Genomic DNA, 27,900 nt, shown 5'->3' on the forward strand with positions numbered 1-27,900 from the left:
GTCCTTCGGGAGATAGGGCGGCATATAAGTCCCAATAATCTATCTATCTATCTATCTATCTATCTATCTATCTATCTATCTATCATCTATATCTACAGTCTTGGGTAAAAACACGCTTTTTTCTTTTATGGAAAGAGCATCTATGAAAGAAACCTCCATCCCTTTTGCCTGGGATGGCTGAGAACTGGCTACTTGGCTACAATGGAAATCACAACTCCTTCTCTGGCACTAAGCTCTCCAAAATCCGCCCAGAATGAGTCTAAATTTCGTTTGGTAAATATAATGACTTTTACTATAAATGTCTTTTATTGGACAGCCCTTTATTTCAGAAAACCTTCCTTCCGATTTATTTAGTCTTGCTTTTGCTCTTGAGCTTCCCTTTCTAAAACAAAATTGTAAACCATTACAGGTTTTTTTTTAATCTTCATGAACCTCTTTTCAGATTTCCCCTTTTCTCAGACTGTGCTTTATTTTTTTCCCCCAAGAAAATACGGTCACCGTAAAAAAAATAAAAATACGATCATTGGAAAGCTGAGTAAGCTTTCTGTAAACCAACTGACCGCAGCAAGTTCAATCACGTGACTTTCCCCACGTGCTCCCAAGCAGAACTTCCAGAGCCGGAACTTCCAGAATTACCGGATGGGAAGCTTCTTCTCAAGTACAAAGAAGAAAAAAAAAAAAGATTTCACCACCATCCCGCGCCTGCGTGGCTCCCTTCCCCTCTCCGGGCGGACAGAATGTCAAGTGGAGCGTACCTAAGAGTTATAGTGAGAGTGATTTTTTTTTCTATAAAAGATCTCAGGCTCTCAAATGACACGGGCCGAGTCCTCCATGTTAGGAGTCTTAAGTACTGAAAGCTTTTTGCTGGTTTTAACATTCGCTCGTCTTTTGCGACTTTTTTTTTAAACAGTAGTTTTGATCCTTACCCATAAGCCAGTCGGATAAATGTAACTCTCATTTTATAAGATGTCTAGCTGAACCACGAGCTCTAATTGGAACGCTCTCTGTCGGGAACCCTCCTCTTCTGTCATATCATTTTTAAAGGTATAGCAACCTGCAACGAAGAAAAATAAATGCAAGGGGGAGGAGGGGAGAGAGAGTTTGCGTCCGAAAAGGGTCATAAGTATGCTTGTAACTCCTGCCTTCCCATGGCTACTTTTTTTTTTTTAACCTGCGGAGCTTGACTACATTTGTTATGCCGGGAGTCCACGTGCCGACGAAGAGCCGTTGTTAGACAGCTACACCTTCTTTCTCCACCATTCTTACCTCTATGCTGCATTCTCACTACAGTGCTTTTTTGGAAGGGAAAAAAAAAAGACTGTTCGACGCTTACGTCACTTGAACTCTCCTCCCCCCTCTTCCTCGGAGTGGCTGGGAGTTCGTCGGTGTGCAAAGCGCAGGACCATCCGAAAGTACGCATGCGCGGCCCGATGGGTTGGCTATGTTTATAACCGGGAATGGCTAGCAAAGGGAGGAGGGGGTTGATGTGGTTTCTTGGCGGGCTTCGGATAGTTACGCCCATAGGTAAGTAGATGGCGGTGATGATGGGGAGGAGGTATCGCGCCTTCGTCTGACTGCTTTGTCCTAGAAGCCGAGATCGGGTCTCCTTTTGAGGTTGAAGGGGGTCGTCGCTTCCCAGGTGTAACTGGCGCTCGAGGGGTATCGCCGGCTTTCTTTCAACTTATGGAACCGACCGAACCCCTTATAGCAGAGGTCTTCAAACTCGGCCCTTTTATGACTCGTGGACTTCAACTCCCAGAATTCCTCAGCCAGCATGCCTGGCTGAGGAATTCTGGGAGTTGAAGTCCACGAGTCATAAAAGGGCCGAGTTTGAAGACCCCTGCCTTATAGGAAAGATCTGTCTCAGTACCAATAAATGACTAAAAGAGATGGAGGGGTTGGGTGGGGGGAATGGGGAGAAAGCGAGAGAGCACCTTTAAAGTGCTGGGTGTCTGCTGTGCTTAAGAAGTAAATATGGATTGCAGAATGAGATAGGAAATTGGGGGGTGGGGTGGGGTGGGAATATAATATAATATCTTCAACATAATAGGAAGGAAATGCAGTACAGTATTGGTGACTAGGGCTGGCAGAGATGATAACCGGAGTCGACTCAAACATTTCTTCCTGGTTTCCAATCAAAAGCTACTTAGTCTGAGAAAATTGGCTGCTCTCCTTTTGGTTCTGGAGTTAATTGTAAGACGTGGGTTTCTTGGGAGGAAGAGAAATGAAGTCTAGAGGAGCCAATATGAATATACATATAATGTATCAATTTATATATTCATATATTATGTACACACACGCACACATACAATTTGTCAACTTTCAACCTTCACACAATTTGAAGGGCAGAAATCAAAGCTCTCAAATACAACTGCATATTCTCTCTCTCTCTCTCTCTCTCTCTCTCTCTCTCTCTCTCTCTCTCTCTATATATATATATATATATATATATATATATATATATATATATATATATATATATATAAAAGTTAAAGGCTCCCCCGCACATGCGTGCTAGTCGTTTCCGACTCTAGGGGCCGGTGCTCAAAGCCGAAGAGCCAGCGCTTCTCTGAGGACATCTCTGTGGTCATGTGGCTGGCATGACTAGATGCCAAAGGCGCACGGAACGCTGTTACTTTCCCACCGTAGTGGTCCCTATTTTTCTACTTGCATTTTTACGTGCTTTCGAATTGCTAGGTTGGCAGAAGCTGGGACGAGTAACAGGCGCTCGCTCTGTTATGCGGCACTCGACAAGCTCAGCGTCCTACATATACATATACATATACATATATGTGTAGATCTAGAGTCTCGGGTTTCTTCCCGCGTTCCTTTCATCTTCAGAAAGTTGTGGCGACGTTTCGACGAAATCCCATCCGTCATCATCAGGCCGGAGTGTTCCTCCTGCTGCTTCCAGGAGCAATGCGTGGTCTGGCTGTTCCTTTCCTTCCAACTGCCGGTGGGGCTGTGTTCTGACTGGGTGGAGGCGTGGCTGCTTTCTGATTGGGTGGGGGTGTCCTCCGATTGGGTGGAGGCGTGGTTGTCTTCTGTCACACAGAAGACAGAACAAGTCAAGCAAAAGTGCCATCACCCAAGCAGAAGAACGCACACACGAACCTGACTGACCCATACCAGAGATACATAGCAGGTCCTCGAACTCGGAGCCAAACCAAAGCTCTGGAGGCCACTACACAGCCCACTCCTCAGGACACCAAATCACAACACTCAGGATATTACAACACAACAAAAAACCCCACCCATTCAGAACACACCCCACCCAATCAGAAGACAGCCACGCCTCCAACCAATCAGAAGACAACCACGCATCCACCCAATCAGAAGACAGCCACGCCTCCACTCAATCAGAAGACAACCACGCCTCCACCCAATCGGAGGACACCCCCACCCAATCAGAAAGCAGCCACGCCTCCACCCAGTCAGAACACAGCCCCACCGGCAGTTGGAAGGAAAGGAACAGCCAGACCACGCATTGCTCCTGGAAGCAGCAGGAGGAACACTCCGGCCTGATGATGACGGATGGGATTTCGTCGAAACGTCGCCACAACTTTCTGAAGATGAAAGGAACGCGGGAAGAAACCCGAGACTCTAGATCTACACATACAGACACCCGCGAGAATCTACGAAAACATATACATACATATATATATATATATATATATATATATATATATATATATATATATATATATATATATATATATATATATATACCGTAGTTTCCAGCGTATAAGTCTACTTTTTAACCCATAAAAATCTTCTCAAAAGTCAGGGGTTGTCTTATAGGCCGGGTGCTGAAAATTTAGGGACAGGGCTGGCTGGAAAACCTGGAGCGGATCTCCCATTTAGTCTGCGCAGGGAAAGCGGGACCAATTGGAGAAGAAGCTGCAGTCTGTGATTTTTTACAGGCTGGGGTCTGGGCGTCTTTCCTTCTGCAGTTGAAGAGCAGTTGTAGTATATCCCAACTTGAAAGGCAGGTGGGGAAGGCAGCAGCCAGAGCAGCGGCTTAGCTCTAAGGACACATTTGACTCAGGAACTGGGCAGGCTGGCTGGAAAACCTGGAGCGGTTCTCCCATTTGGTCTTTTTTTAAAAAAAATCCCATTTATATCCTGCCCTTCTTCGAAGACTCAGGGTGGCTTACAATTTAAAGCACAAATCAATGTGCTTAGCAATAGCCTTCATTCTGTGTATATGCCTGTTTATTAGGGCTTTCACCCCCCCCCCCAAGCAGCATTATTACAAAGTCAGCTTATTGCCCCCAACAATCTGGGTCCTCATTTTAACTACCTTGGAAGGATGGAAAGCTGAGTCAACCTTGAGCCTGGTGGGATGCGAACCTGCACTAATTGCAGGCAGCTGGTGTTACTTAAGGCTTTGCGCAGGGAAAGCTTTAGAGTGAATTAGGAAAAGTGAAAAAGTGAATTAGGAAAATAGGGAACAGTTGCTGGAATTGGGTATGTGTAGTTTAACGAAGAGAAGGGTGATAGCAGTGATCCAATATCTCAGGGGCTGCCACAAAGCAGAGGGAGCCAAGCTATTCTCCAAAGCACCTGAAAGCAGGACAAGAAGCAATGGATGGAAACTAGTCAAGGAGAGAAGCAACCTAGAACTAAGGAGAAACTTCCTGACAGTTAGAACAATTAACCAGTGGAACAACCTGCCTCCAGAAGTGGTGAATGCTCCAACACTGGAAGTTTTTAAGAAGAGACTGGCCAGCCATTTGTCTGAAATGGTATAGGGTTTCCTGCCTTAGCAGGGGGTTGGACTAGATGACCTCCAAGGTCCCCTCCAACTTTACTATATTAAAATCAAATCTGATGTTTTTTAATTTTTATTTGGTGTGCGTTGGAAGAGGGGTAGTCTTATACGGCGAGTATAGCCCAAACCCTATAATTTAACAGGAAATGTAGGGGGTCGTCTTATACGTCCAGTCGTCTTATACACCGGAAAATACGGTGTATATATATGTGTGTGTGTGTGTGTATACACAGTTGTATTTGAGAGCCTTGATTTCTGCCCCTCAAATTGTGTGAAGGTTGAAAGTTGACACTGTGCCCTGAATGTGTGTGATGACAGGAGGTTATATTTTTCTTTAAGACATAGAGCATTTTACAATATATTTTATAATAATGAAAATGCAGTTTATATAAACAGGACTGTAGTGACATATCGTGTTAAGTATGATTTATTCTAGTTTGCTATGTATTTTAATGTTTGCATTATTGTGATTTGATATCTCCCAGTTCAAAGCGTGTTGATATCCTGTCTCTTTAGCCGAATGGTTTTGCAATGTTTGCTGACGTAGTCGTAGATACATATTGACTTGCATTTTTAAAAAAAAGTTATGCACAAATTCCAGTGATGTCTTAGTGCTACCAAATTTGGGATGTAAAAATCTGCATGACCACTAAATGGTAGCTAAGAGTGTTTTCTGTATCTCATTTCTGTCGTCCTACTGATTTGGTAGTCCTGTTTGCCACCCAGGACTACATTCAACTTAATGTAATAGTAATATTTTTCAAAGAGACATATTTTAGATGGAATGCCAGATTTCTGTACAAATATGTGATTACTTAATTAGGTTAAGGTCAACCTTGAAGTGTGAGACATATTGACTAATCCAGGCTTCTATTTTCTTACGAAACTTCCTTACAGTGCAGTTTTCTTCAAATTGCACCAGAGAAGGAAGTTAGTGGAAATGCTCTGCTTTTATCCCAAATGGTTTTACAATTGTTGGAAGACTCTGTTTTATGTACTTACTATTGAAATATTGAAATTCTCTTTCCCTCATGTTTTTTTATTAGTTGACTGATATTGAGCTTATAAATAGGCTTTTTCCAACAGTTTGATAAGCTGAATAATTTTTATATACCGCTACTGATTTTTGTTTGAGAGAAAGCAGTCCGATACACATTAAGAACCTCTCATTTGTTTAAGCAGTCTCAGCCCCAGGGGTGGGAGAAAAAAAAAATGAAGTGATTTCTATAAGCAATCTCTCTTGTGCCTGAGCACCCCCCCCCCCCACCATGGAAAGAATGGAGAAAAGGGAATTGCAAGACAATAAGCAGGTATAGAATGTGGAATATACCAGGTCTTTTGTGTAGCATGCTACATCTGCTAGTGCTACTGCATAGCTTTTGATATGCATTTTCCATTAATGTGCCTGCTTACTCTCTTATAATCCCTTCTTCTGCAAACTTCCCACTCTGATGGGGAGGGGAAACCAAGTCGTGAACAGAACAATATATACTAATTGTAATGGTGGTCACATGACCGGGGGAATCTGCAAAGATCATAAATGCAAGTATTGTTCATAAAGTTATTTTTGGGGGCAACATAACTTTGACTAGTTGCTGAACCAGGCAGTCACTAAGTAAGGACTAACTTTGCTTTTTTTTTTGAAGCCTGCAAACTGGATAGTTGGAAAGCCTAGAAGTAAAGTAAGAATCTCAAGTAATATTTTATCATGAACTTTGCTATTTACACATCAATTTTAAATTATTTGCTATCTACACATCAATCTACATATCTATATTAAAAATTGCACTTCAAGATTTAGGGCACGGGTGTCAAACTAGCCGCGTCACGGGACGTGTTGCCACATAACACAACTTTTTTTATTATTATTATTGCTGGAGCTGTGGTAGGTGTGGCCTCCGCGTGATGCAACCGGCCCTTTGGCCGGCAGTTTGACACCCCTGAATTAGGGCATTGAGATGCTTGGTATGAACTATTTTGTTTTGCTTCCTTTTCAGCACACACTTTTTAGGTTTCAATAATGTGACTGCCGCAATCGTCATGTCTGGCCTCTGTCCCCCTCCTTCGCCTGCTGTTGCCAAGACACAAATTGCACTGAGTGGAGAATCACCATTACTAGCTGCCACGTTTGCATATTGGGATAATATTCTTGGTCCCAGAGTCAGACATATTTGGGCTCCAAAAACAGAGCAGCAGCTTCTCGGTGATGGAGAAATAACATTCCTTGCCAATCACACGCTCAATGGAGAAATACTTCGAAATGCCGAGAGCAGTGCAATCGACGTAAAGTTTTTTGTTTTATCTGAGAAAGGAGTCATTATCGTGTCTCTAATTTTCGATGGGAACTGGAATGGAGACCGAAGTACATATGGATTATCAATAATACTTCCACAGAGCGAGCTTAATTTCTACCTTCCGCTGCACAGAGTGTGTGTTGATAGATTGACACACATTATAAGGAAAGGAAGGATATGGATGCATAAGGTAGGTTGTTGTTGTTTTTAATTGAAATTACTTCTAATACTCCATTGTAATATTTCTACTTGTTAAAACAGTTTAGGTCAGAAGATCTGCCTTTTCTCAAATGTTAAAATATCACAAGTTCTACAAAGGACACACATACAAAAAAACCCAGACCGAGCTCTTGCTTATTTTGTCTTTGGTGTTCTGATATCCTCCATTCTAAAAATAAACATAATTTAGTGAGTCCAGAGGTTTAGTCATACTATGGTAAACAAATGAAACCAGTGAAACTTGTTTATCATAATTAATTTCATCAGCATCCAGCTGACCTTGGGTGTTCTCATAAAAGCAAGCCAGATCAGATCTGGCTAGGACTTGTGGGAAGATAACCAGGAAATCTCAGTGTAGAGTGGTAAAATGCATTAATAAACCATGTTCAAGAAACCACCGGGAACTGAGATTGACTTAAAAGAGATTCTACTTTTAATTTACATAGGTTTATTCAAGAATGATCGATGTGGAACCAATACAGGGTTTCAAAAGGTGAAATAATAATCCGTCGGGTCATATTTAAGAACACATAGCCCACTGTAATGATCTGGTGTTCTATAGGATGGCAGGCTGGCCTCGGTTGTGGGGTTGTTTGTCATTATTTTTGTTTTTATTTTGCTTTATTTTATAGTAGTGCTATATTGGCTGCCCAGAATTGCAGTGTCAACTGATTAACAAAAAATATACAGTCATTCTTGAAAAAAGTAATCGAAGTTCATTACATATGTGTAACTAATACGTACCATCTGACATAATCTTGCTTAGAAGTATATAGTATATAGTTTCCTATAGCCAATAAGAAAAGTCTTCCTGTTAGAAAAGAGCTAAGTTGGTGCTGATCAGATATTTTGGGTGAGAACTCTCCTAAATCTCACTAAACATGAAAATCAGTATGGCATATAATTTGTTGGTCTAGCACAGGGGTAGGTGACCTCGGCTCTTTTATGACTCATGGATTTCAACTCCCAGAATTCCTGAGCCAGCCAAGCTCAGGAATTCTGGGAGTTGAAGTCCATGAGTCATAAAAGAGCTGAGGTCGCCTACCCCTGGTCTAGCAGCAGGGAAACCTGGGCTGTAAAGCAGGGGTGTCAAACTGCCGGCCCACGGACCGGATGCGTCATGCCGAAACCGTGCCCACCCCATTGCCGGCAATGGAAAAAAAGTTGCAATGCGTTGCAACACGTCACGTGACATTGAGAATTTGACACCCCTGCCGTAGAGGGTCTACAAGTCACCACAGCCAATTCCCCATGATTAATTTGCCACTGGACAAGAGTTACACTAATATTGAAGAAATCGTTGAATGGAATCATCAAAGGATGCCGAAGGAGGGACAAAATAAAATGTGAATGATGAGTTGTTTTTTTATAAAATCATATTTATGTAATGTCAAAATTTGCATGTAAAAAGTAAACACTTTATTTGTGAATAATGTTTTCTTTTAGGAAAGACAAGAACATTTCCAGAAGTCTATTATGGAAGGTGCAGAAAGAGTGGAAGATCAAGTAAGAAAAACACATATAACAAAATGCTGAATATAAAATATGCATGCAAGCATGCACGCACACACACACAAAGACACAGATTTTTTTCAAATATCTGGGTAAAAAAGCAGTGATGGTGATGACATTAATTCAGTTGTGTCCGGCTCTTGGCGATTCTGTGGGCCAGGTCTCTCCACAACTTCCAATCTTGCCCTGCTTCTTTTGAGTTGTTCTGTGCTCTGGCTGGTGTCAGCTTTGATGGTGTCCAGCCACTGAGTTCTTTGGCCACCTGGTTTCCTTTTACCAGTAATTCTTCCAAGCATAATTGCTTTCTCCAGTAATTCTCTCCCATAACATGAGACACAGTTTTGTGATTTCGGTGTTATGTGCTCCAGAAAAGCAATATAAAGTTAAATTATATTAAACCATCCACATACAAAGTGGAAATCTAAATATTTTAATATTTTTATTCCACAGAAACAGATGAATTGGGAGTGTCTTTAAGAGTGGCCATTTCCTAACAAAGTAGAACAATTTGTCAAAAGATTTTCCCGTGTCATTCATCTATCAGAAAAAGAATTGCCAAAATCAATGTTAAGTTATATTTAGTTGAAATTTATTACATTATATTGAATAAGAAAGGAAGCATAAAACATTTCTTTTTGTAATCTCTTAACTATGTACAATTATATATTAATTACATTTCATATTTTTAGCTTGCTTCCATCCTTGGATCAAATTACATCAATACAAGTTCAATTTCATTAACCGACTGAGTCAAAACCTTATCCATTTGCCCTCTTGATTTTCTATTTCTTTGACGATTTTAGAATGAATCTGAAAATTAGTTTTTCAAAATTACCTGTAATTTCTCTCTTTTTCCCCCTTCAAAAACCGTTTACTCTCTAAATAGTCTTTTCTTACAGTTTTGTTTAGATTCAACTACTTTATTGAAAGAAAACTTGTATTTACTCTACAGGGCCAGAGTATTATTCCCATGCTGACAGGGGAGGTTATTCCTGTGATGGAACTCCTATCATCCATGAAATCACACAGTGTTCCGGAAGAAATAGATGTAAGTCTTTGATCTGAAAACCCATTATGAAAGGAGGAGGGTCAGCTTGATGTAGCAGTTAAGACATGAGGCTTAGAAATCAGGAGACTGTGAGTTCTAGTCCCATCTTGGTTACGTTGCGCCAGTCATTCCCTGTCAGCCCTAGGAAGAAGCTGATTCCAAAATAGCAACAGCACTTAGACTTACCTACCGCTTCACAGTGATTTACAGCTCTCTCTAAGCGGTTTACAGAGTCGGCATATTGCCCCCCCCCCAACGATCTGGGTCCTCATTTTATCGACCTCGGAAGGATGAAAGGCTGAGTCAACCTTGAGCCGGTGAGGATTGAACTGCTGGCAGTCGGCAGAGTTGGCCTGCAGTACTGTATTCTAACCACTGCGCCGCCAGGGCTCGTCAAAAGCCAAGAAAAGTGCAGGAACTAATCCTGGCAGTCACCAGGAATCAAAAACCTACTTGACAACAGGCACATACGCACAAACGCATACACACCCAGACATATGCACAGCATGAAAGGAAGCTCCTGGCTTCTTTTTGTTCTTTTTACCACAGGTAGTCCTCGACTGTTGGCCACACTTAAGCCCAATAAAGCAAGACCGTTCTTAAGTGAATATTATCACTTTTCTCGCCACAGTTGTTCAGTGAATCATTGCAGCTGTTAAGTCAGTAGCAGTTGTTAAATGAATTTGGCTTCCCCGTTTTCTTTTCTTATCCGAATCGCAAACAAAAGGTGAGATCTCGGGACACTGCAACTGCCCAAAATAACATGCCAGATGAATTTTGATCACATGACCACGGGGATGCAACAGTTGTAAGTATGCAAAACCCATCATAAGTCACATTTTTCAGTGTCACTGTAACTTTGAGCGGTCATTAAATGGATGGTCATAAGTCAAGAACTACCTGTATTTTGAATTCTATTTAGGTAAATATTAATGGGTGATGGAACAATTTATACCTCTGCCTGCTTAGAAATGTAGAATGTGTAGATTTAAAGTCCCAGCAGGTGGCTGACTATCTCTGAAACTAAGCCAGGTTCAAACCTGGTTAATCCTTTGGTGGTAGACCTCTTGAGAATTCCAAGTCTATTAACTAGATTGGAAACTTTTTTAAAAAAAAATATGAAAGAAGGCAACAACGGACTGTTTACACTGCCAATAAGAGTACAGTGATGCAATCTCCACCACTTTGTTTTTTGTCGTCTTGAATATTACTAGCTGCCATTTTTAGTCTGCCTTTGAACATGTGAATATGTAGGATGATGTCAGGCTCCAAGAAACCAAGAAAGGCATGCTGAGTTTCTTCTAAGCAGTTTCTTTCGTTATTCCACACCCATAAACAGAAATCTTGCCAAACTAAAGTGATCTGCCTCATTAAAAATATACTCTAGGAACTCCTAAAGAGAAGATGCGTTGATCCTCTTCCTCCCAACCAAACTATTTAAACTTCACTGCAGTATCTCCCTCCTGGCAATCCATGTTCCAACATAGATGTCCAGTTTTATCCTGTGTTGGTGAAAAAGGGTTAGAATATCACATTTGATAGACAGAAACTAAAAAATGGCTTGAATAAGAGATCGGATTAATAGTATGCTTCTTAGACTGACAGAAATACTTATTGATGCTGGCTGCAGTGTATTATTTTTTTTAACATTCTATGAGCCCAGGTAGCGCAGTGGTTAGAATGCAGTATTGCAGGCTGTCTCTGCCCACAGTTAGCAGTTCGATCCTGACCGGTTCAAGGTTGACTCAGCCTTCCATCCTTCCGAGGTCTGTAAAATGAGGACCCAGATTGTTGGGGGCAATATGCTGACTTTGTAAACTGCCTAGAGAGGGCTGTAAAGCACTGTAGAGCAGTATGTAAGTCTTAAGTGCTATTGCGCTGAGAATTTTTTGAAAGTTGTCGAGATCTTTTAAATGCTCACTGTAGTCAAATAATATGTCCATACCTGTGTCTGTGAAAAAATTCTCAGTCATCCAGGTCATAGTTGTATCAAAAGTGGTTTTTATTTGTGAAAGGGCAACTGGACTGATTTTATTGAGGAAAAAGAAGAAAAAGACATTTCACTTCCTATCCTGGAAGCTTCATCAGTTGTATTGAATAGTGTGCATATAAATCAGGGGTCAGCAACCTGAAACAGTGAAAGAGCCACTCGGAACCGGTTCCCTCACAAAAGGAAAAACTGGGAGCCGCAAAAAATGTGTGCTCATGTGTGTACATGCGCGCACGCGCAGAACAGGGTTTGACTGAAGAGTGGAGCCAAGGCGAGATATGCACCTACCCTGCATATTTGAATTGATTGTTTGAACTTTTTTAGTCCCACTTTTTTTTTTGGACTGCACATGGCAGAGGACTCCAGTGCCGCAGGTTGCAGACCTGTGATATAGATGGAAGAATGTGTTGTGATTCAGGGTCAGCCTGTGGGTTCGGGAGTTGGGTCGGACGACTCAGAGGAGGAGGAGGGGGGTGTTGAAGAGCTTGCTGAGGGGATTGGACAGCTTGATGAGAGCCCCCAGCAAGGCCCCTCTCATCTGGCCACGATGCAGACCCAGCTGTGTGAGCCTGACAGCGTGGATGAAGATGACCCACAGCTGGCCCTGTTCAAGGACGCCCGACGCAGGAGGCAGTCAGTCAGGAGTAAACAGAGGGAGGCAATGGGGCACTTCGGAAGGAGGCACAGAGAGGCCACGCCCTGAACTGTATTTAAGGGGAATGTGTGGGAGGGCTGGTTTGCTGAAGGCAACCGCTTGGATTGTTCCTGCGTCTTAGCTCGTGTTTTATGGTTGGTGTCTTGTCTTGCTCTTGTTTTATGTGAATAAATTTGGCAGGCTTTATTCCAGCCTCTTGCCGTTTGTAAAGGGGTCGTCCCTGCTTTTGCTGCAGGGCCGGTAGCAGGCTGGTACAGAACAGAATAATACTGCTATGCTGTCAATAACTCTCTTTGCCTTTTCAAAAATAAAAACCACTTTTGATATATTCATATCTGTGGTTTTCCTAACAACTGAATCCTGTTCCTGTTTTCATTATATTCCAGATACGTGATACCGTGCTTAGTGATGATGACATTGGTGACAGTTGTCATGAAAGTTTCCTACTTAAGTATGTTCCGTTTTTTTATACTTTTGTGAAAATCCATTGATAGTGGAGATTTAATGGTAGGCCCAGCTGTGAGGGGACTTGTCTATTGATTAGTTTTTGTTACAAATATGAGATACTTAAAGCAGGTTTTTAAAGAAAGCCTAAATTACTTTTTTTAAAAAAAAAATGATAATTTTTTAAGCACACAAGACGTATAAATATAGTTAGTCCTTGAGTTATGACCATAACGGAGCCTGCCCATCATGGTTGTAATTCCTCCAACAGTTGTAAAATTTTACAACCTTTTTGTGGAGGTTGTTAAGTGAATCGCCACAGTTATTAAGTGAGCGTATAGTTTGCTATGGGTGCTTTTTGCCAAAAGCAAGAAGTAAATTATGGGGTTTTTTTTGGCAAAAATACCATAAAATGTTGTGACTGCAGGACACGGCAAATGGCTGTAAATTCCTGAAGTGCCGTCCTGTGACCGTGAATGGGGAAGGGCGTGTGTGTGTGTGTGTGTGTGTGTGAAACAATCAGACCTTTGAATCTGGATCGTAAGTAACCTTCAGGTAGGTATGTCAAAAGTTCAGACAATCACTAAGTGATGAGTCATAAGTCAAGGACTACCTGCATGGAAATTTGGATAGGATATCTCAAATTTAAAGGGGGACACACTAAATGGCATTTGTGAAGAGAAGCAATAACAACTAAATGGGGTTTGCGGTTTTCTTGCTTTGTGCTTGCTTTCTGTTGGGGGAAGATCCCACAAAGAAATGGAAAGTTAGAATCAGGCTAATTTCTGAGGTCCTTTTTGATAGATGAAATTTGTTCATGGATATTATGAACCTCAGCCTAGTAAGAGTTGAATTCAGTGAAATGTGAGTCTTCAAGAATATGGTGAGCTATTTTTTTTTCCTTCTATGCAGGTAGTCCTCGACTTATGGGTACAGTTGAGCCCAACATTTCTGTTGCTAAGTGAGGCAGTTGTTAAGTGAGTTTTGCCCCATTTTACGACCTTTCTTGACATGGTTGTTCAGTTGGCAATACGGTTGTTAAGCGAATGTGACTTCCCAGCAAGTCACAAAAGGTGATGACATGACTCTGGGACGCTGCAGTCATCATAAATATGAGTCAGTTGCCAATCATCTGGATTTTGATCGCATGACCATGAGGATGCTGCAACAGTCATAAGAGTGAAAAACGGTCATATGAAGTGACGAGTTCCGTTATAGCTTCAAACGGTCGCTAAATGAACTGTTATAAGTTGAACTTTATATGAACTCTGGAAATGTGTTTTCAGGTTTTGTTTTGCAAATGGAGATGTGTGACTCCCTCAGAGTTTAGGTTAATGGCAAATACTATTTTGAAAGACTTTTTTTAAAAAAATGAGATTCTGAAATAATGTAAAATTTGTTCCAACTTGTAAAACTTTTTTTTTAAAAAAAATCACTTCATTTATCTCTGCTTAATATTCAGGGCCATAAGTTCACATCTGCAAACCTGTGGCTGCTCAGTTGTTATAGGAAGTAGCGCAGAAAAAGTTAATAAGGTATGTGTTTTCTATATGTTGATGGAAAATATTTTCCAGGTTGGATGTTTTAATTGAAATCTTAGAAGTAATAATTTTATTTTTATCTACAAAAATACTCCATGCCTTGGCAGAAGGCAGGGTTGTAGGGGAAATCTGTTTAGTTAAATTTTTAGAATGGATTTATTCAGTTTGCACATAAAAGCCTGCAGTTTCCAACTTTTGTCTTGAGTTTGAAATTCAAAAATTTCTGATTTGATATAGAAAATTCATGCACAAGATATGTATATGAGAACTATTTATATATTTCAGGGGTGTCAAACTCAATTTCATTGAGGGCCGCATCAGCATTGCGGTTGCCCTGAGGGGGCCAGGTGGGTGTGGCCTACTGGGTGGGCATGGCTAGAGTGCATATGGCCTACTGGGTGGGTGTGGCCAGCTCTACAACGTTCGCATCAAGGGTGCCTATGGGGGCCTGGGCAGGAGTGGGACAGATCCGAGGGTCTCTGGCAGAAGGAGGGTCTCTGGGCCAGGGTCAAGGCAGTGGGGGCCGTTCCCTCACTGTTTCCAAGATGGCTTCGCGGGCCACATGAAACCACTTCGCGGGCCAGATCTGGCCCCCGGGCCTTGTGTTTGACGTGTCTGATATATTTGATTTATATCCTGCTTTTTATTCAAGAACTCAAGACAGGAAACATTTATCCCAGAACAACCACATTCTAAGGTTTGATCAAGAAAACTATCCCTCTTCGCATGTATATGGGGAATTCCCTTGGAAACCCAGGCTTGTAAATTAGATTGGCCAGTTGAAAATAAAAATTAAAAAATCTTCTGCAAATCAGTTCTGTAATTCTGCCCTATATAAAAATGTAACCTTATAAAATGACAGGTAAGAGTTGCACAGTCTCTGTACAACAGAACTATCAGTGTATAAAATTTTCCTATATTACTTCAGTATATATACATATATATTTATTTACAGATAGTACGGACATTGTGCCTCTTTCTCACTCCAGCAGAGCGAAAATGTTCTCGCCTTTGTAGAAACGAAACCTCTTTTAAGTATGAGTCAGGTCTATTTGTGCAAGGGTTATTGAAGGTAAGATTGTTTTCTTTCCATCTGCATACCGGAAGGTCTCAGCTGGTGCAGATTATGAATCCCACAAAATGGTAGCATTATTCAAATTTGCACCATTCGAGGTGATATTTCTGTGGAAAATATCCTGCTTAGTGGATGGAGGCAGTGAAAAATTCTAGACATAAATTTTTATATGATAATGAAATATAACAGTAAAAGATTAAAAGAATATACTTACAAATTTATTTTAATGAAGTGACAGAGTAGTTATAGAAAGCAAAATAATGCCAATGACATAAATTATTAAGTTATTAGTAAAACCTGCTGCTTTTTTTGTTTGTTTGTTTAATGTACATTATAGCTTGTTTGAGCTTGTTTTATGTCTTTTTCTTTCCTTCTCATATTTATTTTATTTATTTTAATTCCATTTATATCCCGCCCTTCTCCAAAGACTCAGGGCGGCTTACAAGCTTAGCAGTTTGCAGAAGACTTTCTCCACAAGTTAGAATGTTATTGACACAATTATTTCTATTTTTAATTTGTTAATTACATTATTACCCTGACCTTGCAAAGAACAAAGCTGAAACTTCATTTGCTTTATATTTTGACCTCTTATTCTTCATTTTTAAAAGTTGTAACATTAAAAATAAAAGGAATAAACCAGATAATTTAATGAACAAAATGTAAAAAATACCATTCTAACTCTACTGATGTAAGAAGGGCAGGTTGTAGGTTTGCCTCAAAGAACTGTGTAATGTTTGTAACTGAAAAGCTGCCTAGCATTGTTGAGGTACAGAGTCACAAAAAAATTCATGTCTACTTCACATTTGAGAGTCATGAGCTGAGATTAATGTGTGTTTGGAAAGAAGTCCCAATGTTTCCATTGTGATCTACACACATTGTGATTTTCTGTAAAGCCACTGCAGTTTGACACATACAATCTGAATGAAGAGTCTTCAGTCACTTATTGACGACGTAAGAGTAGCTAAGATTTGTGAGGAACCAGATTAATAAATGCAAAGCTCAGTTGACTCGACTCCTGTATTTAATACTGCAATGTTTATTCAGAGGATACATGTTTTGTGTTCAGTAATGTGCATGGAAACAGCAGTTGAAATCCAAGAACTAGCAATCAAATCCCATGGAATTGAAATATGTTTCATATCGAGTACCAATGCATATAATTAAACATTGAAATTAAATCTTGAATATTGTCAGGGCAGAAGCTAAACTTTGACGGACCGCTTTAATTCTATTAAAGCAAACAGTGACATTCATTTGTACGTTACATCTATGGAGATTCGCAGTCATCCAGGGCGTGATTGTCTCGAAGGTGCTTTTTCAAGAGGCAACTTTTATTTCTTTGTTTTTTCCTTGAAGACATTTCGCTTCTCATCAAGAAGCTTCTTCAGTTCTGATTGAATGGTGGAGAATTGAAGGATTTATATTCCTTGAAGTCACTGGTCATTAGCACTCTTTCTGAGAGTCATTGAGGCCACTTGGAGGTTTATCTGTGCCTCCATGTCACCTGAATAATGCAAATGGGTGTGGAACCTTTTTTGGAACTGCTGAAAGAATTGTGTTGTAAACAGGAGATTGCATCCCTCCCCTTCTGTTGAGACAGGGCTATTCAGTTTTAATGTAGATGGTTTCTTTGACCCTCTTTCAGACAGTCCTCTCTGTCCAAGAATATGGATTTTGCTGTCTTCAAAAGAATGGCCTTTGTCTTTCAAATGCAGATGGACTGCTGAATGTTGTCCTAATGGGTTTGTTCTCCTATGTCGTGCCGTGCGTTTATGAAGTGGCTGTTTTATGCAAGGAATATCAATCCTTCCATTAGTCAGAACTGAAGAAGCTCCTTGGGTGAGAAGCAAAACATCCTCAAAGACAAACAAGAAACTCCAGTTGCCTCTTGAAAAATGGGATACGTGTATGTTATGTTCCAAATGATATCTTGCATGTTTAATTTTTGAAACTTTTATTGGGGCAGGATGTGACTGGAAGCTTTGTGTTGCCTTTCCGCCAAGTGATGTATGCCCCATACCCTACCACACACATAGACGTAGATGTTAACACAGTGAAACAGATGCCTCCATGCCACGAACACATTTACAATCAACGAAGGTACATGAGATCTGAACTAACGGCATTTTGGAGAGCTACTTTGGATGAAGAAATGCCTCAAGATACCATCATCTACACAGATGAAAGTTTTACTCCTGACTTGTATGTATTTTTATGGAGTTTACAAAAAAGTTCGTTGGTACTGTGTGAGTAAATACAGCAGACATTTGAATATAGATCTGCATTTTTATGTTGGTGGTCGTCATGCTTCAGATGTACTGTCTCTATCCTTTTCATATCTGTCTGTCTGTCTATATCTATCTCCCATTGATAGTTGATTACTATCTCTATCCTTTTCATATCTGTCTGTCTGTCTATATCTATCTCCCATTGATAGTTGATTATCAAGGAAAAAGTTATCTATCAGTGTCTTCATTTCAGTTATAATGCTGGCTACTCTGCTTGTTATAATTGGCTTATTCTTTATATTTAATCTTAGCTCTGTTTTTCCATTCTGCTTGACTTTATCAGAGCTTATTTATATTTTCAGCTATCAGAATAATACTACTAGCCTAGTGCAGGTTATTTATGTTTCTTTCCTCAGTTTTAAAACCATGCTCGCTTGGTTTCTGAATTATCCAACATGTATTAGCAATAATTTCCTTCTTTACTTTTTCTAAAACCAGCTTGAAATCTCCCTTTCCATGTAAAGCGCCAATCTGATTTGCTAGCTTGTAAAATTAAGATATGGTGTGATAATTTGTACAATTTATTAAATGTCCTTTTTTCCCCTTGGTATTTTTATGTAGACTGCTCCCTTCCAATATATGGTCATGAGATATGTTTTGTCATGTCTGTCTCCTTTAGTTCTCTGAAATGTTTGTTAAATTTCTTCCCTAGATCTTTGGCTTTTCTGTTCTTGGCAATTTCTTCTGTTTGTACTTACAACCATTTTGTTGTTTTCTAAAAAGAGATTTTTGGCAATCTCTTACTGCATTCATCCTTAACAAACTCTTTAATTTCGTTCAACAGTTCCACAGGTTCCCTATCATATTGTCCAGTTCCAGTTATTGAAATCAATAATATTTAGACAACCCATTTCATCTTACATTATATTGAGCGTTTCCACATTCATGTTTCTTATTTTCCATATTTATTTGTATCTCACTTTTATTATGATTATTTTTATAAATAACTCAAGGTGAAAATATCTAATACACCTCCCTCCTCCAATTTTCCTCCTAACAACCACCTGCTAGGTGATTTTACTAGAGTTTGGTTGTTTTTTTCCGCCCTTGCATGGCAGGATCAGCAATTAAACCTCTAGAAGCTTCAATTTACCTCATTATAAACACTTTTAAAACTCTAAAAGATCCCCAGCTCTTCTTTAGTAATTTATTGAATGCCATCAAACATGAGGGGGCCCATCATCTAGCACTGTATTTTCAAACACTTTACAGGCAGTCCTCGACTTACGACCACAGTTGAGCCCAACATTAAGTAAGACAGTTGTTAAGTGAATGTTGCCCCATTTTACGACCTTTCTTGCCACAGTTATTAAGTGAATCCCTTAAGTTAGTAATATGGTTGTTAAGCGAATCTGGCTTCCCCGTTGACTTTGCTTGTCAGAAGGTGATCACATCACCCACCCCCCCCCCCGGGACACTGCAACCGTCATAAATATGAGCCAATTGCCCAGCCTTTGAATTTTGATCACACGGCCATGGGAATGCTGCAACGGTCGCTAAAGGGTCATTGCCACTTTTTTTCAGTGCCGTTGTAACTTTGAACAGTGACTAAATGAACTGTTGTAAGTCGAGGACTCCTTGCACTTTGTGCACGTGGTTTTTGGTAAAATGTGGAAGGGGCTTCCCATTACTTTCTCTTGCAGTGTGACAGACGGCTTTGCTGTGGTCGCTATAAGGGGGATCATTCACCTCCAGCATCTTTCAGTATTGATGGTGTCTGTTTGGTTTAGCTGGGATTACCTTCCGGCCTTGGGTAACGCTGCTAGAAATATATAACTCCTGGCAATCACTTCAGATGTCCTTACTCATCCCTCCCAAGAACAATCTCCCTGTCCCAATGAGATAACAGGGCAGGATCTTTTTTTTTCTTTCTTTTCTAATCCCTGATAGATTTGTTCTCTGTGAATTTATTTCACCCTTTTTTTAAAAAGCTTTCCAGATTAACAGCCGTCACTTTTTCTTGTAATGAATTCCAACAGTACGTTCTGTTGCTATGTGAACAAGAGTTTTCTTTGTCTGTCCCTAAATCTTCCTACATTTAAATTCCTTGGATGGTTCCTGGTCCTGGTGATTTGAGAGAGGTCAATACTTCTTGCCGGATTGCTCCCTATTATGCATGATTTTTTTTTTAACCGCTTTTATCATCTCCTCCCTCGTTCGCCTTTTTTTTTTCTTTTTTGTAAGTTAAAATAGTCTCCAACGTTCCAGAATTTTCTGTTTTTATGCTTTATTTTGTTCCTCTGTATTTCTGCAGGAATGTTTTCCAAGATGTTCAGCACCAAGATACTTTAGTAAAAGCTTTCTTGGATCAGGTAACTATGTTTCAGTTAATTAAAACGAACAATATGGCATATTACTTATTAAATATCCTTTTTGCATAATTTTTCATGAAAAGAGTAATTTTAGAAAATATGTAATGTGTTTAGGGTACATCAAGCAAGGCTGGGCAGTTCTCCAAGTATTTCATAATCCCAGGAGATCGGTCGTGCTTGTTTTGATTTATTGCAGATCTGGACCAAAATATTTTTTAAAAACAGTTTATAAGTGTAATAAAAATAAATAAAATGAAGGCAATATATGCAGGAGAATGGGAGAACACTAAGGGAACTCTAGTTAAAGGAGACTTTTTTCATGGTGCGATTTTCGTTTGTGCCCATTTTTAACAGGTCTTTCATTTGAAGCCTGGGTTGTCTCTAAGGAGTGTGTTTCTTGCCCAGTTCCTCTTAGTCCTTCACAGAAAAGCCTTAACTCTCATCAAGTACATCGAAGATGATACGTGAGTTGTAAACTTAAAGGGAACAATGGGGTTGGCTCTCTTGTATCTTGACATAGCTTTAAAGTTTTCCGGTTTACCACATCTTTGTTCTCCAACTTACAGGCAAAAAGGCAAAAAGCCTTTTAAAGCTCTTCGTAGCTTGAAGATAGACCTGGACTTAACAGCAGAGGGCGATCTTAACATAATAATGGCTTTTGCCGAAAAGCTCAAACCTGGTTTACATTCGTTTCTTTTTGGTCAACCTTTTTACACCAGCGTGCAAGAACACGATGTCCTAATGTCATTTTAAAGACCTTTTAACGTGGGCCGGTTGCAGCCTCATAATACTATTCAAAAGTTTTTGTAAAGGGAAAACAATGCTTCTCTCCGTAATCACATGCTGCTCTCCACTGCAACTGAATGTAAGTTTACACTACGGCCTGTAGAAGGAAGAGGGAGGACAATTTGCTGTCAAATCTATTCAAATCTTAGGCAGGCTCAAAGGCTCTTTTTTGTTTATAGTAAGAGACTATATCATTAGGTTTGGTCAAAATGCTAACTGGAGCTTTCAAAACAATAAAACAACAGAAATGTTTTTAAATGGTTTTTATTAGAGCACATTGGTGTTATCATTTTTGACATTTGCTCCTCCTCTATTTCGAGATACTAGACTACAAAGAAGTGTCAAATGCTGACCAAAGACCATAATTTCCATGGAGATTTGCTTTAGACCAGAGGTGGAGAACGATGGCCCTTTTATGACTTGTGGACTTCAACTCCCAGAATTCCTGAGCCAGCCATGCTGAAGTTGAAGTCCACATAAAAGGACCATCGTTCCCCACCTCTGCTTTATATACTACCAACTTTCTTCCTTTTGTCACACTTTTCAACAGCTCCTTGAAACTTATGGTAGTATCTAACTATTTAAATATAGGTATAAAACACTCTGCTTAGAAAAGTGACTTCCTAGTTGGAATTAGACATGATCCTGGAGAGAATTTTTAAATTAGTAAAGTATCACCAACCATACTAGTGTCCAGCAAATCCATTCTGTTGCTGATTATGTTAGGCTATAATGGATGTCACATTGCTTAATGACTGACAATAGTTGTACATAATTAGAGGACAAAGCAAAAATGCAAAAGCTAGCCTTTTGCTAAAGACAGGAGTTAAGCAACTTTTGTGCTCTGAATGAAAGCCAAATAAATACACTTACTTTATATTTATGAACTGATGGATGGTAACAAAATTCTGCTTTTTTCTTAAATGACATCAGCTTTTGCTTGTTTTGTACATGTCTTCTTTGTGTCTGCATGGTGTTGAATATTTATATTGATTTTATTATGCAGGTTTCATAAAGTAAAAAAATCTAAACATTTGCTGTTACATGTTTCGATGCATTTTTTGTTTAATTATAGTGAAGGGAAGATGCCAAAGGCAGATATATTTATGTGCAATATGTATGTGTTTAATATGATTTAGGAAATGCACTTGTCAGGTCAAGGTTTAATGCTGTTTTTCAGCATTCCATAATATGAACTTGTGTTTTCATGGAATCCTAGTCATTTTCTTCTGATCAGTTTATGTATGGTGACTGAAATGAATACCTACTGCTTTTACAAAAAGTTTCCCCCATTAATTTTTACATCTTGTGAGTTTCAAACTTTTCCTGTTAAGGAAATGAACAAGACAAGTCTCTGCCAATCTCTGCCAATTTTCCCCCCCTAAAATGATGTACTATTTTGCATTGGGAAAGCTATCAAAACAATTATAAATTGATGGGGGTGGGGGGAGATAGAAGGGAAATCTTCTTTCTGCTTGACAAAATATGGAATAATCCAAAAGTGAATATTGCATAACTTGATGTTAAGAACACATTTTATCTCAGAGTAAATAGCTCAGGTCATGGTCATGCTCAACTAAAATTAAGAAATCAAATAGTTCCATAGTTGACATTACAACTATATATTATGTTTGGCATTCATGAATCAATAAATAGACAATAACAGAGATGGTGAGCTTGTAACCCTCTAGTTGAACACTAACTCCAAAATGTTTACTAGTGATACTCAGGAATAAGGAATTCTAGAAGTTGTATAGCCACACTTGAAGGATCTTGCCCTGATTGTTTACTCTGCTAATAAGTATTTGGATTTTTCTAAACTACTGGTACCGAAAATATTCGAGAAGAACTACAGGTGACTTAGAAGTTTGCACTTTTCAGGAAAATCTTGTGATAGTTCCAGGGATTATCTTTAAACAAATGTATGCAACTATATCTTACTATTGAAATTATCATTAGCTAATTCATTATTCAGGTTGATTTGTCTGAAATAGACTTCAGAAAAAGTATCTGGCCTTCTCTTCCTTACTGGCTTGGTGAAGGGTTTGTAGTACTAAACATCTGACGGACACTGGTTTAAGAAATGTTGATTTAAACTGGATGCATTGAAGGTTTTTATGTATTTTTCATGCTTTCGGTTCTTCAAAAAATGAAAGAATACACGAACCCATTATTTCATACTTCATTAAATGGCACTTTCAAAGGAGGCATACAACATTTAATTTTGTTTCGATATAGTTTTATATTCTTATGAATATGTATACAAGAATGTTACCACACTCAATGCACATTATTCAATTCTGCACGTAACTGTATTGTGATGTATTTTGACAAATACAACTGGCATTACAAAAAGAAAACAGTCACTTGAAACAAATTACAATATCATCTTTATTCATTATGGAATGTAAATGCTAAAGACTTCACCAAATTTTGATGCACTTTTTTCTTGCATGTTTATGTGACAAAATAGTTATGTGACCTTGATTTGTGTTCCATACGTTATGGTTGAACATTAAATTAAGCTATTAAAAGTGTTCTGTTGGCATTTTTAACATTTTAAAGCAAGAATATATTTCTTCCTTTAAGCAAATTTGCAGCTGCCACAAAATTCTCTTTTCTTCAGGATGATTGAAACGATGATCTTCAACAACAACAGCAAATTAAAGAGTTTCACAGAAAGTGCTTAATTGGGCATGTTTCACTGCAGGTAGCCCTTGATTTATGATGTTCCCCCCCCTCCAATAAAGGCTATTTACTACCCATTTTCAAAATCAACACATACATGTGCAGAGTCATGTGGTCGCATTTTGGGTGCTTGACAACCAGCTCACCATTTCGGATGTTTCCAGCGTCCCACAGACATGTAACCATAATTTCGGACTTTTTTTTTTTTTTTGCAGGTTTCCAATATAAGTCCAAGCTCAATTATGGTCGTAAATCAAGGGCTACCTGTATAAAAATAATTTTAAATATTATTCTTTCTAAGACCTAGATAATCAGTCAGAACTGCACAGATAAAATTGAAATTGTGGTCACAAAATTTAACTATACATAAAATCAATAGAACCCGAGTTTTAAATCCCCAAGAGAATAAAACACCCCTTGTGCATAGTTGAAATGGCAATCTCTCCACAGGGGAAAAAATTGTCAAGAAGATCTCTGGAAAAGATAAGAGATGCTTCAATAGATACTTTGTACAGTATAGGCAGGTCTTCATTAAAGTAGGAGAGCTTTCAAGCAGCCAGAGTTTTAAAACAATAATCAAAACTTGTTCAAGTCAGAAACATTTTTTTTAAAAAAAAGCTTAACTGATTAATACACTCCCTACTTCTACCCATATCAACAAGGGGACTCAATTGTGGAATTCATTACAGATTATTAGAGGGAACTAAGCCTTCAGGTTAATGTTGACTCTTGGTGACTACCTGGTTTGGTCCTTGCAGTTTTCTCAAGATTTTCAGAAATGGTTTGCTATTGCCTGCTGTAGAGGGCTGAGAGAAAGTGACTGACCCAAGGTCACCTAGATCAGAGGTCCCCAACCTTTTGGGCACCAGTGAGTGGTGCCGTGGAGAAAGGTTTTTTCCGTGGACCAGAGGGGGTGTGGTTTTGTGTACTGCCTGAATCCTGCCGATGGGGCTTTGCTTGTTTGTGCGGCCCGTTTGCTGGCATGCTGCAGACCGGTGCCAGTCCACAGACCGGGGGTTGGGGACCCCTGACCTAGATGGCTTCATTCCTAAGGCAGAAATATAACTTGGTCTCCCTGCTTCTAGCCTAGTTCCTTGACTATTACACCAAACTGGCTCTCATTGCAGATATAGGTAATCCTTGCTTAAAAATGGTAATTGGGACTAACAACTGCATTGCTAAGTGACATGGTTGTAAAGCATATCACATGAATGTGTCAACAGCATTTATGACAGTCTCATTTATTTGCTTGTATCCCGCCTTTATTATTTTTACAAATAAAGTAGTGAACATATCCAATGTACCCCCACTTCCTGTTTTCCTTCCAACAACAACTCTGTGAGGTGAGGGGCTGAGAGACAGTGACTGGCCCAAAGTCACCCAACTGGCTTTGATGGCTAAGGCAGGATTTGAATCCAGTCTTGTTAGATGAATTGTCTGCTGTCATGGCATCCCCCATTTGTGATCGGCTTGCTTCCCCATTGACTTTGCTCATCAGAAGTCAACAGCAAAGATACCAAATGGTAATCATGTGACTACAGAACACTGTGACTGTCAAAATTATGAGTCATCACATGACTGCAGGAAAATTGGAACAGCTGCAACCATGAGCACCCGTTGTAAATCTTCCTTGCTCGGTGCCATTGTGATGTTGAATGATCTCTGAATGTGTCATCGTTCAATGAGGACTACCTGTATAGCAGTTATCAATAAAGAATTGTCCTACCTTGGTTTAGGATTTCATCTTGTCATTCTTGTTTCTGATTGAAGAAAAAAAGTGTGAATATCATGCCAACAATCTTTCAGTCAGCCATTCTGGTTTAAACAGTTTGGAAACTCAAACTACATTTTTTGTGTGTGTGGTTCACGGGAATTAACATTTGCAAATGATTTTCTTTTCTGTATAGTTTAAACTCTTGGGTTCCCTTTTTCTTGTTCATGGCTAGTCTTGAATTACATATGCTGCTGAAAAATAGAAGATTAAGAATCATTAAGCAGGTATGTTTACCAAAAGTACAATGCAACACTGCAACACTAATTTTTAGTGGGCATTCGTGGAATTTTGCTGGACAAAATAGACTTTGATCTGATCTGACTAAGTATTTTTCTTCTTAAACAAGCATTATTCCTACTCCAGTTACAGAGCAAGCTAAATTTCTCATTACCAGTTAAGAAATTCTGAATTCATACTCTTGCTTTTTAATTTTAACATGAGTTCAAAGGGATCCCAAAATAAAAATGAAGAACAATGGAAAACTGAATTCAGAAAATTGATATGACTACCTGAGGCAGCTAACAGTAGATATCTCAAAAAGCAATTATTAGCTATGATAATTGTGCTATTGACTGCCAGAAGTAGGCATTTAAAATTTTCTGTTTCAAAACAATTTTATCCGAATATGGATATTGTGGGAGAGATCCTATGTCCTGAAATGTCTGGGAGTACTTCCAGTTGATAACATTTTACTCTATTCTACAAAAGAAAAATATTCCAGCTTTTGAATCTGAAAGATGAACTTTAAGGTAATCTAGTTGAGTTCAAATCCTAGTGATGGTATTTAGATAATTCTTGGCAGTATTACAGAAATGTTCTGCCATTGTTTTTTTCCAGATGTTTTCAGCATGTTTTTTCCACTTCCCACACTACAATATTTATTAAATTTTTCTGCCACTAATCTCCCCTAAAAGGCGAGTAAAATTCTGGAATGCTTGAGTATTTCTTCAAATACTAACTCATACCAACCCTGCTTAATGTATATAAGATAAATCAAGATTGGCGAGAGGTTGTTATATGCTTAGGTGTTCTGTGACTAGAGGATGGCTTACATAACTTTCATTCTACTTTACTACACTCCTATTTTAAAAGCTTTGTTTTAGCTACAACTGTCTTAGAACTGTTCTAGAACCATATGAAACCTTAAGGAACCTTAGCAGTCTCCTTGATTAGCTTTAAAGCAGGGGTCTTCAACTTGGGCCTTTTATGACTTGTGGACTTCAACTCCCAGAATTCGTTAGCCAGTGTGCCTGGCTGAGGAATTCTGGGAGTTGAAGTCCACAAGTCATAAAAGGGCCAGGTTTAAGACCCCTGCTTTAAAGGACTTCTTCATTAAGACTTCATTATGTAGTTTTCTTCTTTGCTTTATGGGAAGGATTCATTAGGAAAAAAAATCTTATTTAAAGCAGCAAGCTCAGCACTAATTTTGTAGGTAGAGACTATTTCACATACTTTAGAGCACCTGTATGGAGAAAAATACAATGATTATTCAAAACATTGTGAGTAAATAGTTGCTTTTAACTGTTGGGCCAGACTTCACCTAATTTGCTGTTTTTTTTCACAGCGTGTATTCTTGCCAATTTTCCAGCTTCTGACAAAGGTTCACAATTAAGCTGTCTCTTTTCATTTCTCTGAATAAAGCATTGGAGCCCTGGAGAATAGTTAAAAGGGAATTAAAAGTCAAGCAGGTTAACATCGCTCCAGAATAACTGGAGATTACTGAATCACAGAAGCATAGTTTCCCCCCCCCTACAAACATCCAAATTAATGAGCCACTGACAGATGGCTGCCGAGACTTTGCTTGAAGCCATTGTTGTTGTTGTTTTCCGTTAGGAGACAGCTCACTACTTTTTGGAATAATTGATTCCATTCACTTAATATTATAAACCACTTTCTAATATTGACTGAAAATCTCTATTCCTATAATTTAAATCCATCATTTTGTGCTCTATATTGCGGAATTGCAGATAACACATCTTGTTCTTCAAGGAATTTAAAGAATGTTATCATATCCTCCAAAAATCCTTTCTTCTCAAAGCTAAATATTCATAGTACCTTCAATTTTTCTTGCTAGGACTTGATTTCTAGTCTTGTAATTGCCTAGATCTAAATTGGTACTAATGGTTTTGAATACGGTACTTCTTAAAATATGTGTGGGGGATGGGGGGGTTTTCGGTCTGAATAAAGAACAACTGTTTTCTGTGATTTAGAAATGTTGAAAACCATAATAAAAACTATTAAAGATTCCATTGTACTTAATAAGCTGTTTCAAGAACATTAAGACCATCCACAAAGCATGTGTTGATTTAGGCACTGTTCTTCAATCTTGTGCTCTTCAGAGTTTTAATGCCCATAATTTCCTAAAACAGCATGGCCAATGATTGGAAGATTATAGAAGTTGAACTTTGATATACTGGAAAGGTTTCCACCATAAATAGCATAGACTAAAGTCCACTAAAATGAACCGAGTAGTTTATAATTCAACAGGATGTAGTAACTG

The 27,900-nt window shown here is 39.1% G+C and overlaps 1 protein-coding gene across 1 annotated transcript; it reads left to right on the plus strand.

Annotated features, from left to right (window-relative positions):
* Positions 1-1,395: 1,395 nt before the first annotated feature.
* Positions 1,396-25,350, plus strand: C9orf72 (C9orf72-SMCR8 complex subunit). The gene is made up of 11 exons (XM_083356793.1): positions 1,396-1,524; positions 6,772-7,258; positions 8,734-8,793; positions 9,752-9,847; positions 12,879-12,943; positions 14,399-14,471; positions 15,433-15,549; positions 17,519-17,754; positions 20,095-20,152; positions 20,507-20,616; positions 20,719-25,350. Exons 2-11 carry the CDS (start codon positions 6,815-6,817, stop codon positions 20,903-20,905), a joined length of 1,446 nt encoding a protein of 481 aa, XP_083212919.1. The 5' UTR covers positions 1,396-1,524; positions 6,772-6,814; the 3' UTR covers positions 20,906-25,350.
* The last annotated feature ends 2,550 nt before the right edge of the window (positions 25,351-27,900 follow it).

Source organism: Vipera ursinii, assembly GCF_947247035.1.
Source record: "Vipera ursinii genome assembly, chromosome: 2".
In the NCBI taxonomy this organism is placed as follows: Eukaryota; Metazoa; Chordata; class Lepidosauria; order Squamata; family Viperidae; genus Vipera; species Vipera ursinii.